The 18492-nt window shown below is 38.9% G+C and overlaps 2 protein-coding genes across 4 annotated transcripts in view; one reads left to right on the forward strand and one right to left on the reverse strand.

Annotated features, from left to right (window-relative positions):
• Mtmr7 (myotubularin related protein 7) overlaps positions 1-10642 on the forward strand; it is an 86896-nt gene extending 76254 nt beyond the window's left edge. For both annotated transcript variants that reach the window (XM_021169676.2, XM_085844006.1), the window contains 4 exons: positions 2103-2303; positions 4496-4636; positions 5982-6108; positions 8456-10642. In XM_021169676.2, the coding sequence (XP_021025335.1) occupies positions 2103-2303; positions 4496-4636; positions 5982-6108; positions 8456-8818 (832 nt within the window). In that variant the 3' untranslated portion in view covers positions 8819-10642. The remainder of the gene's footprint in view (positions 1-2102; positions 2304-4495; positions 4637-5981; positions 6109-8455) is intronic.
• The window catches only part of Vps37a (VPS37A subunit of ESCRT-I), a 50943-nt gene continuing 42074 nt past the window's right edge, over positions 9624-18492 (reverse strand). For both annotated transcript variants that reach the window (XM_085844007.1, XM_021169390.3), the window contains exons 10-12: positions 16778-16921; positions 15704-15784; positions 9624-14308 (exon numbers count right to left, since the gene is read on the reverse strand). In XM_085844007.1, coding sequence (XP_085700133.1) covers positions 15704-15784; positions 16778-16921 — 225 coding nt within the window. In that variant the 3' untranslated portion in view covers positions 9624-14308. The remainder of the gene's footprint in view (positions 14309-15703; positions 15785-16777; positions 16922-18492) is intronic.

Here is an 18492-nt window from a genome sequence, read left to right on the forward strand (position 1 = left end):
TCTAAGGTCTCCCGCTCTCTGCATATTGTCTGGCTGTGTCTTTGCATTTTTTGCTGTCTCTGCTGCAAAAGAGAGCTTTGTTGACGATGGCTGAGCAAGTACTGATCTGTAAGTACAGTAGAATGTCATTATGTGTTATTTTATTGATGTTCTTTTAGTAGAAGCGGTAGTGTTTTGTGGATGCTTTGTGCCAGGATTGTTTTAGATTTAACATTTTCTTTGACCAAGGTATCCATTTCTTCTATCTTGTCTTCAATGCCTGAGATTTCTTCTATATCAATTTCTGTTGGAAAAGCCAGCCTCTACTCAAGCTCTTAAATTTTGTTTTCAGAGTTTCCCTGTGTAGGTTTGGCTGACCTGGAACTTAACTCTGCAGACTTATCTGGCCTCAAACTCAGAGCTCCGCCTGCCTCTGCCTCCTAACTGCTGGGATTAAAGGCGTGCGCCGCCACCACCACTTGGCCCTTAATGTTTTTGTTTCCAGATTTCCCTCAGTTTAGGATTTCTTTATTGGTTACACTTCCACTTCCTGGCTCCAGCTGTTTTGTTCATTTCCTCCCACTGTTTGTGATTTCACAGATTTAAGGGATTTATTTGCTTCTTTAAAGACCTCTATAATATTCATAAAGGATATTCTAAGGTCTTTTCCTTGTGCTTCAGCTATGTTGAAATACTCAGGGCCTGTTGTGATATGGTTGCTGGGCTCTAGGGGAGACATACAGTTCTGGCTGTTACTGTTTTTATACTGGTGTCTGGGCTTCTGAATGTGGAATGACTATAATTCTAGGTATTGACACTTGGTAGGTGTTTTGTTCCTTGGTTTCTGTGGTCTTCTTTGTTCTTAGGAGTGTGGCTGTGGGTTGCTGGGTAGAGAATGCTTGTGCAAGTCTATGGGTGGCAGGAAGGATTGAACTAGGTAGGTGTGATGGTTTGTATATCCTTGGACCAGGGAGTGGCACCATCTGAAGGTGTGGCCTTGTTGGAATAGGTGTGACCTGGTTGGAATGGGTGTGTCACTGTGGGTGTGGGTATAAGATCCTCACCCTAGTTGTCTGGAAGTCAGTCTTCCACTAGCAGCCTTTGGATGAAGACAGAACTCTCAGCTCCTCCTGTGCCATGCCTGCCTGGATACTGCCATGCTCCCACCTTGATGCCTTGATGATAATGGACTGAACCTCTGAACCTGTAAGCCAGCCCCAATTAAATGTTGTTTTTATAAGACTTGCCTTGGTCATGGTGTCTGTTCACAGCAGTAAAACCCTAACTAGGACAGTAGGAGAAAAGGCTGAAAGGGGTTTCAGGAGAGAGCTAAGGGGATCCTGTTCAAACCTAGAAGTGGGGTCCACCGTGAACTAGTGTGACCAGGAGACCAAATCTTGCAAGTCGTGTTAAAGGAGAGAGAGGTCCTAACGGAGGACAGGAAGGCGAGTATGAGTCCCTTCCCCAAGGCCCTGCCAGAAACGGCCATGGTGCCCCAGGAGAGAGAGCTACCAGGCATCAGGCTGACACAGAGCCATGGGAATCGAATGGGACACGAAGGGAGAGCTGAGATGTCCACAGGAAGGAGGACAAGCTGGTCCCACAGCAAGGTTCTGCAGAGCCCCCAGAGTGTAAGTAGGATGGAGGGAAGGCACCTTCAAGCAGGCTGCTCCAGGCTGGGGATGAGACCCGGATTGTTCTTAGTCATTCACTGACAGTCTCAGTAGAGAAATGTGAGTGGGAGCAGCAGGGCGGGATCTAGGTCAGCTCTCCTGAAGAAATGCTCTTTACAGCTAGCACTGCAAATGTTAAAGAAACCTACAAGCTGCTTTAGAATTGCTTCTGCATCAACCTAACAAACTTCAAAAGTAAACTTTTAATTAAAAAAGTAAAATTTGTTCAGGAAAAGTTTTCTGTTTCACATATTCTCTTCTCCATCCAGACTTTCATTACAATCTTTATCGTCCAATTGGACTTTTAAAGTTTATTTTCCTATTTCATCCTAAATTTTTATAATTTACTTAGGAATTAAAGTTGCTTTTATGATGATCGTTGCCTTTGTAGGTCTCTAATTAAAACAAAAACCTCCTATATTATAAAGTCTAGAATACTTTGTTTTATAGATATGGCAACTTAGATGGTGACCCAAAAGAAATCTCTCCAGTAATCGACCAGTTCATCGAGTGTGTCTGGCAGTTAACAGAACAGTTCCCTTGCGCCTTTGAGTTCAACGAGAGGTTTCTGACTCACATTCAGCATCATGTTTATTCCTGCCAGTTTGGGAACTTCCTGTGTAACAGCCAGAAGGAGAGGCGAGAACTCAAGTAAGTCTTGGTGTCCAATTTTTAATGATTTGGGCAACTGGGAGTTTCATATAGATTTTCATCATTATGAGAACTGCTTAATTGAGTTACAAAATTATTCTACATTCTTTTCCTATTCCTGACATCATTTCATAAGTGGTTTAAATGATACCAGCTCACAAATACATGCAGTCACTTTTTCCTGGGAATTTCTGTCTGAATCAGATAAGTGAGAAGACTTGCCATTAATAATTAAAGGAAACTTCTGCGATTAAATTAATTTTGTCTTTAAAAAAATGTTAAGTATATTTGATAGAGATAATGAAAACTTCAAATTAAAGGGAAAAGCATATTTGAAACTGAGGCCATTAGGTTTTTAGTTTTTTTATTATTATTGAGTATATTCAGTACACATAGCAGCTGATGAGTTTAATTATAAAGACATTTTCATTCAAGTAGATTATATATATATATAGGCATTTACTCCCTCCAAACCCCTGATTTACTTGCGATGGAGTGTCACAGTATAGCCTGTAGTATAGAAAATAGGAACTCATGACCTTTGCACCTGAGCACCACCACACTTGACGCCTCCAGCCAGGTTAGATTAAAACTGTGGTCCATTAGTCAAGACTAATAATATCTGAAATGTGGAATCTCAAATAATATTGTGAATTAAGGTGATTTAAGAAATGCAAATTAAAGAACTTTTTGAGGTACTTAAAGCATGAAAATGATTTTAACTATACTGTGTTGTGTATGGCATCCAGTTTCATTGTAGAAAAGATGCGATCAAATCAAGTAGATTTTAGAAGGTTCGTGCCATCTGGGGTGGAATAGAAAATGACTTTTTTTTTTGTAGTGGATGCTGCTTTTTTCTCTCCATGAAACATCAAGTATGATTTCTACACAGTCCATGCTTGTTCACAGAGTGGTTCCTCTCTAAGGATGAGGACCTAAGATCAAGCCCCAGAACTCACATTTCAAAACAAAACAAAACAAACACTGTGTATAGCAGCACACTCACAAATGATATATTATTTTTTATTAGGGGTGTGTTTTGCCTGAATGTAAGAATGTACACTGCACACATCTCTGATCCATGCAGAGGTCAGGAGTGGGTACTGGATCCCCGGTTACTGAAGTTACAGGCCAGCATGTGGGTACTTGGAACTGAACCTGGGTCCTCTGAAAGAACTGCTTAGCCAGCCATCTCTTCAGTTTGGTTGTTATGCTTATAATCCCTGTGCTGGGAAATAGACACTCACAGATCCTTTTAGATCTCGGTTCAGTAAGAGATCCTTACTCAAAAAACAAGTGGCATTTGGGAGATAAATGAGTGGTTAATAGTTGCCACAAACAGGAGGACTGCAGTTTGAGATCCCAGAACTAATGTAATACAGTTCCCCCAGAGCGGCTGACTGTGAACTGTGAGGTGGGGGGTTGATTGAGAGGGCCTGCCTCAATGAGTAAGGTAGAACAGTTAAGGATGATGCTTGACATCAATTACAAGCCTCCACTTGTACATGCACGCACATCCACGTGCACCCACACACATTTGCCTATACACGTGGATGCCCACACACAACTTCCCACTTCCTTCATATACAGTGAGATGGAAAAAGCAGAAAGGGTTCACAGTTCCTCAAAGGAGGACTCCTGAGGTTGAAGGCTATCCTGTGTTGAAACCACAGCATACATGAGTAAGAATGCGTACACAGCAGAGCATATCCTTTAGTCTCACTTGTTTTTCTGGATAGTTTGTGGTCTGTTGTACTAGGATAGCCAATCTTAATGATATCTGCTTGGCTTTCAATACTGGTTTTTCTATTAACTACTTGTGGGATTTGAAGAGACTACTTTCCATTCATTTCTCCCTTCATGCAGAAAATAGGACATACAGGAGCTGTGGATTAAATAAAACTTGAAACATTTAGCATGGTGCTTACAAAGTATCCAATAATCACTTGGGGGATAAAAACTGAAAAAAAAAAAAAAAAAGATAAAACCAATGTTTCTTTAAGTACTCAAAATAACCACACATTACATCAAAGCTAGTACAAATAGTAGTGGTGTGGAGACCACTATAGCCATGCCAAAAGCCATTGGCCAGTGGTAATGTCACTGCTAATTATTTTTCAGCTTTAATGTAAATTACTTGTTATTTATAAGAACCAAGATTGGTCATTTCTTGCCTTTCTTTGAAATAACAGGATTCAAGAAAGAACCTACTCTTTGTGGTCAAACCTGTGGAAGAATCGAGCTGACTACCTCAATCCTCTGTTTAGAGCTGACCACAGTCAGACCCAGGGGAGCCTTCATCTGCCTACAGCTCCATGCAATTTCACCTATAAGTAAGTCAGTCTTGCCAGATGTGGTTTGCAGCTGGTAATGACTTAACATTCAGAGGCCAAAGTATATGAAATAAGAGCTTCAAGGCTTTGCTGGACAAAACCCACCAGGGAAGATGCTTGGCTGATTTTGGCGTTTCTGGCAGTGCTGTTTCTCTCTGCATTGCTTTACATGGGAAATTCCCTTTAGAAATTGATACTTTACAATAAGGCCTTTAACAATACAAGTTCCCATTAGCATAATTGTAATGTAATGTAATACAAGAAAGGAAATGAAGGAGGAAAGAAAATCAAGTCCTGCTGAAGTAGAATTTGAAGCACAAGTTTGGTGGAAATATTTGCCTGTGGAAACCATTGGTTTTAAGATGGTACTGGGGTGGTCTTCACAGGTTCTAGGGAAGATACACTAAATACCTAAAGCATGTTCTCCATTTGAGTCAATTCAGTCTTGTATCCAACAGTTTGACACACTGTGTGTTCTAGTACTAGTTCCCTCAGTATTATTTCTGACAGCATAGCAGAATATTAATCCTATATCAAAAATGCCTGCATGGCTTGTACAAAACAGCACCTTTTAAGACTAAACAAGGCACACTGCAGTTATTTATATCATAGCTAATTCATTAACAGGCCATAACTAGTGTTTCAAACTACTTTAGTGTGGCCCAGGCACTGTTCTACATGCTGTAGATAAATAAGATACCTCGCCCTCAGGCACTTTTTAATAAACCTGAAGATACCCCCAGCATGACAGCTTGTTCCATCTGCATTCCATAATGCTTTACTGTCTAGGGTAGATTTATTGAAAATGCAAATGTCAATTTCTGTTGTAATAAAGTCAAAGCTGTTGTAAGTTTAAAGGCCAGATTTTCTTTGCAGCAGGAATTCTAAATATGTAATCACAAATCTTCAAGTTCCAATGATAAAATTTGCTGCTTCGGGTTTTGTTTTTGTTGTTGTTGGGTTTTTTTTGTTTGTTTGTTTTGAGACAGGATTTCTCTGTGTAGCCCTGGCTGTCCTAGAACTCACTCTGTAGACCAGGCTAGCCTTGAACTCAGAAATCCACCTGCCTCTGCCTCCCAAACCCTGGATTAAAGGTGTGCACCACCACTGCCTGGCTTGTTGCTTCATTTCACTATAGAAAAACATATTATGTATGTTCTAACTTAGTATTAATAGAAACTTACTCTTCCTAAGAGAAGTTAACTACCCTAGAAAAAAAATCAACCTGAAATTATTACTTTTAGTAGTTGCTTTTTCAGGGCTGTAACTTGCTGTTGGTTATTAATAAGACAAGACTTGGGATTGTGGGCTTTCAGACTGGGATATGTGCTATCCTTCCTCCCAGGTTTTGGAATGGGATGTATAACCGCTTTGAAAAGGGGTTGCAGCCTCGACAGTCTGTTACAGATTACCTCATGGCTGTGAAGGAGGAGTCCCAGCAGCTAGAGGAAGAACTGGAGTCCCTAGAAGAAGTAAGAGTCTTGCTATTGTTTATATTTTCCTGTGCCCATTTCTTGAGCATTACCTCGAGGAAGACCCTCAAGATCTAGAACATAAATGTAGCACAAGCCATTTTTAAGTCAGTGGGTCAACACCCAGACAATGAAGCCCAAACCTAACACTAAGCCATCTGTGTTAGTTTTTGGCTCACTTCAGTTTGTAGAAATCCATTACTGGTCAGTACATTTTATTTTTCCCTTCACCATCTTTCTTTTTTTTTTCCAAGTTTTCTTTAAAAAAAATCCCAAAACTCATGAAAATGTGAAAAGGCAAAATTGAATACATTCAAATGAATGAAAACCTTCTGCTCTTTTAAAATTATATATTAATACTGCATTGATATGTAAATACCTGAGATTGGTTATATAATTTTTATTATTGGGCAGAGGCGTGTTGTACATAAATGCATTTCTTACTTGCTGCCTTCATCTTCAGTGAGTATTATTCATTCTGCCCCATTCATCATATTCTACCTCAACATTCACTTGCCCAAGAACTGGCTATAAATTCCCACTGTTTGGAACTTGTATTTTCAAGTTAGAATCAATGTTTTAACAGAACAAGATGGGGCTGAAGATGGCTTAGTGGTTAAGAGTTCTACTCTCACAGAATATCAGCTTTTAGTTCTCAACTAGTTTAGTGGCTCACAACTATAGGTAACTACAATTCAGGGGATCTGATGTCTCTTAATCTCCAGACATTGGATATTGGATACCTGTCAGGTACTTACCTACATTCAGGTACCCAATGCTGTACATCACTGGAGAAGTAGCTCTAACTATGTGCAGCAAGATCACTGGTTTATAGTGAGTTCTGGTACCTGAGTGTAATTCTTACATTCCACAGGTTCACATGACCTGCGTGACTATAGAGGTAGGAGTAGAGCTGAGACCTTGGACTGAAGTACAAACTCACAGAACTGAAATTAAACTGAGATTAAACTTACAGTTTGGAGGTCAATTTATTTTTCACAAACACACCCAGTTTTCTATATTTTAGGACCCTGCTTATTATAGCGTTCTTTTGACTGAAAATTGGTAAAGTTACAAACAAGATATATAGAATATCAAAAGTACCTTAATATTAAATGTTCCTTTATTTCTTTAAAATAGCTTAAGTTTCTTAGTATAGTATTCAAGGTTTTCCCATAATGCATCATAATCCCTTTCCGTTCTCATTTCCAGTGCTCCCCATTTAATTCACATTTTCTGCTTCCTACCTTTGTGGCCTTCTAACCACTGCAAGGTCCAGGCTCTGCTTTTTCAGACTTTTTACAGTGCTTTCTGTACTCTTTCCCTGAAAACCATCTTACCATTCTGAAATGAATATAAGAACTCTGTGTGTGATAATCTGCAGATGTGCTATGGCTGCGTCTGAATTCACTGTGTTCCCCCTATGGTCCAGCACAATTCTTCTGCACTAAAACTAGAAACCCTTAGGAGTGCTTCTGAATGTGTAATGCTTAATTTTCACATACTCCCTACTTATATTAAAGGATACTGAGGTAAAACGTATGTGGGACAGACAGCCTGCAGTGATCTGGTGGAGGAACAGTATAGACACGTGTAAGAATGTAATTGAGCCCTAAGAAGCAGAGAATTCCTGATATTTGAACACAGGAAGACCAAAAAGTGGCACTTATTATAAGAGACTCGACACAAAATGCAACTCTAGGGAGGAGGAATAAAATTACATACTCTGAAATGATACATTTTCTAGCGAGTCCTATTTTGATGAAATAAATACATCATTCTTACCTTACAAAAACATACTTGGGGATAGAGAGGTAGCTCAGCCTCTAAAAGCATAAACAACTCTTCCATCAGACCCAGCTTCAATTCCTAGCACTCAAATGGCAGCTTACAGTTCTCTGTAACTTTATTTCCTAGGGGTCCAACAGCCTCTTGACCTCCACAGGTACCAGGCACACACAAGGTGTACAGACTTAAGTACAAGCAAATATCTATATACATAAAACAAATGTTTCAAAAATGAAAAAAGTTTAGTGTTAATACAATGCAAATAATTATGTCAAATTGTATAGTCATAAAAAAAGTGTGGGGGTCCATTTCCAGGTAGTGTACCATATTGTATTGTTCACATCGTAGACAGTCTTACCAAGGCGCTTACTACCATCCTTGTATTAGAAAGCAAGCCTCTCGGTTAGTTTTGCTGATGTTCACGTCCTCTGGTTTTTCAGCTGCCATAAGAGTCTTGTCCTTAATGTTACCCTCAACTGGGAGGGAGTCAAAGGTATGCAAATAATATATGCTAAGAATAAATTGTGACTTTTCTTAAAGTTGTTATTTATTTTTTTAGAGGCTGGAAAAAATTCAGAAAGTCCACTTACATGGTACCAAAGTGAAGAGTAAGCAAAGTGAGCCCAGCAAACACTCGGGGTTTTCTACCTCAGACAACAGCACAGCCAACACTCCTCAGGATTACAGTGGGAACATCAAGTCCTTCCCATCCAGGAGCCCATCCCAGGGTGATGAAGATTCTGCTCTGATTCTAACCCAAGACAATTTAAAAAGCTCAGACCCCGATCTCTCAGTGAATAGTGATCAAGAGTCTGGGGTGGAGGATTTGAGCTGTCGATCTCCCAGTGGTGGTGAACATGCACCCAGCGAAGACAGTGGCAAGGACCGGGACTCTGACGAAGCTGTGTTTCTCACTGCCTGAAGTTCCCCTTTGGAGTTCCAAAGTAAAAGACACAGAAACACTTTCAAATTAAGGGGAAAGTGCAATTCGTAGTAAAAATGTTGAGAAATGACAAGTTCTATCCAGAACCATAAAATTACAGCTGAGAAAATGGAAAAAAAAAAAAAAAGAAAAAGCTCTTTATCAATAGCCAGTTCTTTTATCAAGTCATACTGAAGACTGATCATCATTCCTGAGGCTCATGCTAGACTATGAAAATTATATTCACTACAGGAAGAGTATCTTCACCCAAGGTTGTCCAGACAGTCTTCCCTGGCATAGCATGTGTCTGCTTAAAAGCCCTCCTGTTTTCTCCCATACCTGATAATGTTTGGACTTTGATTTCACTTCCAGATGCAGGTTGCATTCGGGAACTTTTGACATTTCCTTCTGCCTTTAACAATATTTAAAAAAAATAAATACTGAGAGTACCCTTTTCTGTTAATAAATGTAATCATTTTATTTTTCCCCTGTGGAGTATCTTCTGCTTCTCAAACAATGTCTGTCTGTCTTTACCATGAATGTAAAACCTATTAAGCAGAAGCCGGATTCATTTTCTCCATCTCAAATCTGAGTCCAGACATTAGCTCTTAGCAGCCGTTTACTACTCTTTCAGAGATTACACATAACAGAACTGTGAGCCAGCACCAACCTGATTGCAAATTACAACACTCTAAATGCAGTGGATAGTGACACATCAACAAGGGAAAAGGTCAAGAACGAGGGAATTTGCTTATCATGTAGTTACCAAATGCTTACTGTGATAAGACACCACAACCAAGGCAACTAGAATAAAGGATTTATTTGGGGCTTACAGTTTCAGAGGGTTAGAATCTACAACCATCATGGTGGAAAGCATGGTATCAGCCAAGCAGGTATGGCATTGGAGCAGCAGCTGACAGCTCACATCTCAGGACATAACCAAGAGGCAGTGAGAGCTAACTAGAAAAGGCATGGGCTTTTTGAAAATTTAAAGGCAGCCCCCAGGAACATACCCCCCTCCCACAAGGCCACACCTCCTAATCCATCCTAAACAGTTCCACCAACCAGGAACAGAGCATTCAAATAGATGAGCCTTTGGGAGCCATTCTTCAAACCCCCAACCCATCTGCTAAACACAGGGAATAAAGGTTACAGCACTTTTCATTTTACAAATTATATAGAAAGTTAATGTTTTCTGTAACATTAGCAATATCTTATGACCATGGACTAATGGATGGCAATTCTGAAGTTTCTGTTAAAATGCATTTAAAACAGGATTTGAATTGAGCTTTCGATCTGAAAACTCCTAATGGAGAAATGTTGCTGTGTTTGAACATACTGAAATGTTCTTATTATATGATTTTACAGTGTAAGTACATTCTAATAAAGAGATACATTTAATCTTAGTTTTTTATAACAGTATTTTAAAGTGTGAAAATTTTTATCAGATAATGTATTCAATTTTTTTGGAAATAGAAATACAGTAATATGAAAGGATAAGAGACTTAAAACATAGTGTGAGTCATACACACACATCACATAATGTCATACAATATAATAGTGTTCACATTTGAAGACAGAATGAATTTAATATACTAAAGGCCTGTAATATAAAAATACTATTAATACAAAAATAAAGCAAGTGTAATTCCTTTAGATGTTAAATTGAGCATTTTCTGTTGGAAAGTTTCCCAAGTAAGCATAAGGAATATTTACTCATTTCCTATAGAATATCTAATAGCTAATAAGCATATGGAATATAGTGGGAATGGCTTTTACAGCTTTATAACATAAATCACTTTTTTTTCTTTCTTTCTTTTTTTTTTTTAAAGACAACATCTGACTATGTAGCCCTGGCTGACCTCAAACTTAGGGATCTGCCTGCTTTTGCCACCTACGTGCTAGCATTAAAGGTGTGTGTCATGATGCCTAGCTGTTTCACCATTTTTTGTTTGTTTTTTTTTTTTGGTTTTTCGAGACAGGGTTTCTCTGTATAGCCCTGGCTGTCCTGGAGCTCACTCTGTAGACCAGGCTGGCCTCGAACTCAGAAATCCGCCTGCCTCTGCCTCCCGAGTGCTGGGATTAAAGGCGTGCGCCACCACGCCCGGCTTGTTTCACCATTTTTATAGTACCTGCTCTTAGAAATGCTACTGCCTCTTTTTTTGTAGTAGACAATAGGTCAACAACAAAGATAAAACATCATCTATGCCAAACTGTACTACATATTTGGAAAAACAAGCAGTATGTATGTATTTAAAATTTTTACTTTTTAATGTGACACCTTTATTAGCATCAGAGCCACATGCTTTTTGTTCCCTCCATCCCTTTACAAGACATAATGTAGGTGTGTTCATGGAGTAATTTTTATCTTTTCTTTACAAATCAATACTGAAGCTACACATGCTCAATGCAGCCTGCCTTTCAGAGTCCCTGGATAAGTATGGTCGATTCAACTAGAAATCTCTAGTACTACATGTTCACTCTAAATGAAGCTTCAGTTGTGAGGTGTTTTATTATTTAGTGCAGTGTTCAGAGAATACTTCAATATATAACTTATTCAGGACATTACTTCCCAACCTTTAATAGTTACAGCTCAATTGGTTAGTAATTTTGATCATGTTTGAACAAGTCATTTGACAGTTTAAACAAAACAAAACCTCCCAGCAACCTCCAGTGCTGAAGTGAGAGGAACACTGAACAACAGGTGTCAGGCCGTGCCCCGACCTTGTTTGTAACAAGGGCCTCGTTGGCTGCCATTCTGCCCACTATATAAACTGGCCTGCAAAGCTTCCTGGGACGAGTCTCTCATTCCTCTCCTGTATAGGAGTGATGGAATTACAGGCCTGTTCTACCATGTGCCAGGTTTTTATATAGGTCCTGAGAATTTGAATCCGGTCCCTCATGCTTGCATGACACACACTTTAGCACTGAGCCACCTCCCAGCCCAAGTTTTCATTCCATAAGAGGATGCAGGTTGGCCAATAGGTAGAGTGCCTTCCTCACAGGCATGAAGCCCTGAGCTCAGTCCCCAAGCTCCACAGGACTGGGGTTGGTGATACATGCTTAGGCTCCTAATACTCAAGAGGTGGAAGACCCTACGGACAGGTCGTCCTCAGCTACATCAAAGTTAGAGCGTAGTCTGGGCTAGAAATCCTGCCTTAACAGAACAGAAAGCACAACTTTAATTTACTTCTTTCTCCTACAACAGAATCTTAGCTTCCTGCAATTTAAATATGTAAACTGTGGTCAAACAACCTTTGTTCTATATTTAATTTAATCTGAAGTTTTCACCCAACTTTGACTTTACCGACTTGTTACTGCTTACCTTTAAATATCCTTGACAATTCTGCCTAGGTAGTCTAGCGATTGCTAAGCTTTCCTTTACAATACGTTTTCCATACTATACTAAAGTAAAATGCGAGTATGTGCTTTGGTATTCAGATCTATAGCCAAGTTTTACAAAGAAGAAATATGGCCATAAAATTACAACCATGTACTTCCTCTGTCTCCTGCAAATAAAGGATGCGAATTCACACTGGCATATTCAGATACTCACTACAAGTGATAAACATGTCTGAACAAGCAACTGTGGTCAAATGTCTTGGTTTAATGTCTGGATTGTAAAGAGGCTCTCTGAATTTTTAGGGAGAAATTATGCTTCCTTAAGTGACAATGAAACTTGGATAATACAAGTTTAAAGAAAAGCATGCCCTGGCCTGGGTGAGCAAGTGTGGTGTGTGTTTGTGTGTGTGTCACACTTGTGTTGTCTCTGGGTAGTCTTTCTACAATGCTGAGTGAGGTGTTTAGCAGACGCTTAATAAGAAGGCCTGCAGTCTGCCTGCCGGTCTCTTGTTCTGGGATATCCCTAGTTTTTAAGAAAGCAACTAGACTGTGACTGGCAAATTCTCCACTGACTACAGTGACTGCTGGAAATGTTAAACACAAATACCAGTACACTCACAAGTCTCTGAATGCCCCCAAGTTGGTCACAAATGTGAGACATTACTCCATCTGTTCTCTCACTTACATCTGTATCAGGAATAACAGGTTTACCCTTTGTCTGCCTGAGGATTCAATAGCATACCCTTAACATGAGTGCCAGCAAGACAGGCAGCTATAATGTTGTATACCCAGCATGGGATGATCTTTATAGTCACATGAATACGTCTTCAACAAACATAAAAAAAATTTTCAATAAGAAAATATTTATGACTTTCTTAAAACTCCATTACCAAAAATATGTAGAGTAAGAAAAATGAAGACAATCCATAATGTATGCAGGCTTTGGAATGACAGTCACAGATGAAAACTGAGCAATTATGTGTTACGGTATTTAGTGACTTAGGTCCTACCTTACCAACCTCAGATATGTACTCATTTTCTTCTTTAGCTCTGTGACAAAATATAGAAACAAATTGCTAAATACATCTACAATTAGAAAATTAAATTCATTAAAAATTAAGATATTACTTGTTATAAAGCTTTCTTAGGAAAAAAAATGTTTAAAAAGTCAAGCCAAAGTATTAAAATTTTACTATTTCTGCCTAGATTTACCATTTCTTAACAAAAGGAATTTTTTGTTTTTACATTTGGAATATAAAAGGAGTATCATTTAACCAAAACCCATATATACTTATTTATTTTAGTTAGCATGAAAGTCTGTATTGTACTGGTTTAAGTGAAAGGCAGTTTTAAAAATAAGTAAAATATCTATTTATGAGATGATGGCACCTGTCTGTAACCCTGTACTCAGGGAGGAGAAGCACAAGTTTGAGGCTAGACTGGGCTACACAGTGCAACCTGTTCCAGAACAAAATAAAACCAATGCATTGACCTGTATCGCTCCCTCAATGTATCTTTAGTCTGAAAGTGGAACTGTAGGAAAGTAGATTCTTCACTCTTACTTACTGCAGGTGTTACAGGTTGCTGCCTTGAGATGGCACCTTGGCAGGACTGCTGTTTGCTGATACTGAATATCTGAAAACAAACTGCTCTGGACAGTTTCATCATCTGGAAAGAAAGATGTGTGTGTGTGTGTGTGTGTTTATCAGGGGGTGGCCTAGATGACATTTTCACAGCTGAAAATAGGTTTTAAAAGAAAAGGCTGACAGGAAAAAGAATCTAAGTAATAAGCACTCTTGATAAATGAGGCAGCTTCAAGTTAAAACTAAAAATGTAAATCAGTAGTTTTTTAAAATATTAAAAATTAGCTAGAATTACATGCATAGATGTTTAATCAGAAATAGCAGAGGAACTTAAATACAGGATTTGTCAACAATAAACATCTTTAGTGCAAATAGTGCAGAAAGTTTTGTCAAATATAGCAGTCATTCTAATCTGTACAAAATCAGTCTCAGGTGATAGACAATCTACAGCACATCTGGACCAAAGCCATGGCTTAATGTGCCCATCCCTACGTTATAAGTAGAAAACAATGTGCTTAGGCGTGTGTCCCATTTCTCTCTTGGTAGTTCATGGTTTCAGGAAAATCTGAAATGAAAAAAATGTCAAATTTAAGATTTAATTTAAGATTATCAACCCTGACTCCTTTATTCTGTCTTCCTCTTAAGGTATTATAACTTGACTGGGAAGGAACTGGGTAAGGAAAAGATTACAGTGTGTTCCTTTCAATAATTTATTTCTACTGCCTGGGCTGGGATAAACACAAATAGTATAAAAATTATCTCAGTTCGGAAATTAAGACGTAACACAATTCAGAGGCCATACTAATGGAATAAAAACTAGAGATAAGAAATGCCTATTACTCCATCCCTTTTCAAAAGAATCCCCCATGCTCCTCCTTAAAGTCTGCTCCTTCAGCCGGATGGCTGCATGCAGCTGATTCATCCTCTCCTAGGGATTTGTACTGCAACCCAAGACTCTCAGTGTACACCAGCTGCTGTAGTTGATGGGTGACTAAAAAATGGAACTGGTGATGTAGGTCAGTTCTGGAGTGCTTTTTGAATACATGGAAAGCAATGGGTCTGATCCCAACCTACAAAAACAACAATCTGACTTCATGCAGAAATGAAATGAGAAACAGCCGCCTGAGAAACGAGAAACAGCCGCCTGAGAAACGAGAAAGAGCCGCCTGAGAAAGAAGTTGTGTTTTGGTTACTGAGTGGCTTCTAGTATGTCTCAGTAACTGGGCTGCACTTTCCTTAACTTTGTGTTCTCTTCAGTTAACAAGCTCTTATTTAAGTTTGTGTGGTTTGAAAGAGAGCTACCCCAATAGACCTGGGTAGCTGACCACCTGGCACTGTCTTGGGAAGTGGTGCAGCCTTGCTTGTAAGTCACTATGGGTGGACTTTGAGAGGTCACAACGCACTGTATTAATAGTCTGCGCTCTGCTTTATGTTTGTGGTTAAAGATGTGAACCCTCAGCTTCCCGCTCCAGCTGCTTGATGCTAAGCCTGCCTCACCATTATGGATTCTCCCTCACCAACAATAAACACAAATAACTTCTTCCATCTGTAAGATACCTTGGTCATGGTATTTTATCACAGCAATTGAATACGGGGCAAGGTTCTTCTGTAAACAAGACATTCCTAAAATAAGTAGAGAGGAGAAGGAAAGGAGCTTGAGGGCTGGAAGACCACAGATGAGAAGATGATGGTAGAAGCAAGAGCAAGACTGTAAGCTACCCTTAAGAGAAACGCAAACTCTCATTAAAGATACAGAAGTACTGAGAAATTATCTACAGAGTTCTTCCTGGTTCTAAATGTACTTATATGGTCATGTTTAATATATAATTGTCAACATTTTAGAACAATCAACAACTATAATGATAGAATCATGTTAAAGCAGTGAGCAGGCACTGTTAAGAACTATTAAGTTAAAGCACACTTGTATAACAGCCTTGAGACACTAGCTAGAAATGCATACCTAGAGAGGAGCATGAAATTGGCTGTGCATCGCTATCACCTGGTGAAGCTTCTCTTCTTTAGCTCTTCTACAGTGGCAAATCTAGAAGATAAATTATTTAAAATACAGTCACTTTTCCAACTGCTTCCTACATTAAGACAGAATTCCACGTAAGAATATTTTAATCTGTTAACATTCCTTTAGCTTTTTAACATTTAAGGTAGCTAGTAATTCTTCAGAATTTACGAGGAATCCAGAAGAACATTAAGGTTTGTGTGAAAAGTCTTTGAGTATAAACTTTACTAATATTAAATTTTGATTATTTAATTTCAAATGCCTGTGCTTAAAAAAAAAACAGAACTAAACTTTGCTCTTGTTGACTATGGAAGATTAACAAACAAACTTTAGTGTAACTATACAGAATAGAATGGATCAGAAACCAATTCCTTACTAATACTATAAACACAGGCAAGTTACTAACCATCTCTGAATTTTGTCTCTCATGAAAAATGAAGCTCATAAAATCTGCCCTGTCTTCTTTAAGGCCACATACACACAATCATATACTCTCACAAACAACCCTACACACAAACATTTCATAAAAATTACTAAATAACAAAGGTGGTTGTTTCAGAGATAATAGGTAAATATTTAGGACTATTAAATATTTAGCATCAAATTGTTAAGCAGATATTTCCCCCCTTGGATACAATGGAAATACCAGAATAGAAGCTGTTCTTGAAAGTTCTAAATCGTATTTCAATTATTTTTTATGTCTACAGGTTATGTATTTAGGCAACTTGTTAAGCAGGTTGTTTGCAGGCTATTATAGCTGATTTACCAGCTCCTACACAATGACACAGATACTATTGATTCTGAATGAGAACTAGCATTTCATTTACCTGCTTGTGTACTCAGAACTAACAGGTTTAAAGAAACAGTAGAGTCCTGCTATCCTTCCCCAAAGAGGCTTTCAGATTCTGCTCAGTAGTCAAAACTCCAGCTTGGTTATGTGCTAACAATGTTTACTTATGAACACACTTAAAAAAATGTTATTATGTTGTCACTCATCCTCAATTGAAGAGTATTACATACTGTTCTCTTTTCCTTGAAGCTATTGAGAAAATCATCTATTTCAGTTTTTCCCTCCAAGAAATCTTCAGCAATATTATCAGACTCTTCCTCAGCTTCGTGTGCAGCTACTTTCAATCTTGCCTGTAGAGCACTTGCACTACAACTCTGTGAACAAACACAAAAATCAGGCAATGCATTAGTCTATAATTCTCAGATAAACTACAGAGGGGGAAATGAGGCAGAGACATGAGAAGCAAGAGCCACATGGGTCTTCAGCATTGGCTACTTGGATGGATCCTGCCTTAGTTATTAGTTAGGGTTTCTTCTAAAAGCAAACTGGAGATGAAAAGGTTTGTTTGGCTTACTGTTCCACATCACCATTTAAAGAAAGTTAGGACAGGAACTAAAGCTGGGTGGGAACCTGGAGGCAAGAGCTGATGCAGAGGCCATGGAGGAATGCTGCTATTGTATCTGTTCCTCATGGTTTACTCAGTTTTCTTATAGAGCCCAGGGATTGTACCACCCACAATGGGCTGGGTCCTCCCCCTATCAATGAATAATTAAGAAAATGTACTACAAACTCTTGTACAGCCCAATCTTATGAAGGTATTTTCTCAATTGGAGCTCCTTCCTCTCTGATAACTACAGCTTGTGTCAATTTGACCTACAATTAGCAAATACAGATAGCAAGCACAAAAGAAACCAAATCACAAACTATAAAACTGTTAAATGACAAACTGAAAAACCACTGTTATATCCTAGATATTTTAGAATTAAATCATTGTGAGAATACCTACTCAGATGACCCAATGACCCCCATCTCCTTGTATTCCTGTTCTTGTCTGTCTTTGTTAGGTTATGATGACAATGATAACGCAAAAGATCTACAAAATCAATGCACTCTAATACATTCCAAGAGTCTTTCATTTAAAACAAAAAAAGAATACTAATATTCAAATGACATCCCTTCTGGGTTGACAATGATCCCTCCAAGAACCAAAGACCACCTAACAACAACAACAAAAAAATCAAACACTAGGCATGAGAAATCCTCTTTTGAGTTGTTGCTCAGCCTTCTAATAAGACTAGGACCTGCTCAACAAAGGGGGAATTCATGCCTGTAACTGGGAACCTAGCCAACTAACTAGCCGGGACTAGTGAAGTTGTGGATCTTGAGGAACCTACAACCACCACATTACCAATCCAGCATAACCCTTAATCCACAGGTAAGTGCAGTCCTCGCCCCATAAGGAACACGTCTCTTTGCACTATACCAGAAAGACCATTCTAGAGGACCACAACTAATCAAAGTACAGAGTTGCGGAACCAGTCCAAACAGATACAACAACTCCTGTAGCTGAGAGTCAAGGAAATTCAGAAAGATTATACGAGCCAAAGGATCAGGGAATTTCCTGTGAGACTTCCGTCTCTTAGTAATGTCAGAAGTTAATCCATAAAGTATCACAAACTATCTATGGGTTTTCTGTTTTTTGTTTTTGAGACAGGTTTCCCTCTGTAGCTCTGGCCATCCTGGAACTCACTCTGTAGACAAGGCTAGCCTCAAATTCATGGAAATCAGCCTACCTCTGCCTTCCAAGTATGTGGCTGAAGGTGTGTGCCACCACCTCAGGACAATTTTTAAGTATTTCTAGAATCACCTCAAGCAATTCTTACATGTATTCTTACATACATGTCCAGGGGTGAGAAAAAGTGCTAAAGCTGACCTGTGTTGTAGC

Source organism: Mus caroli, unplaced genomic scaffold (genome assembly GCF_978045245.1).
Source record: "Mus caroli unplaced genomic scaffold, Mus_caroli_1 scaffold_10, whole genome shotgun sequence".
NCBI classification, from domain to species: domain Eukaryota; kingdom Metazoa; phylum Chordata; class Mammalia; order Rodentia; family Muridae; genus Mus; species Mus caroli.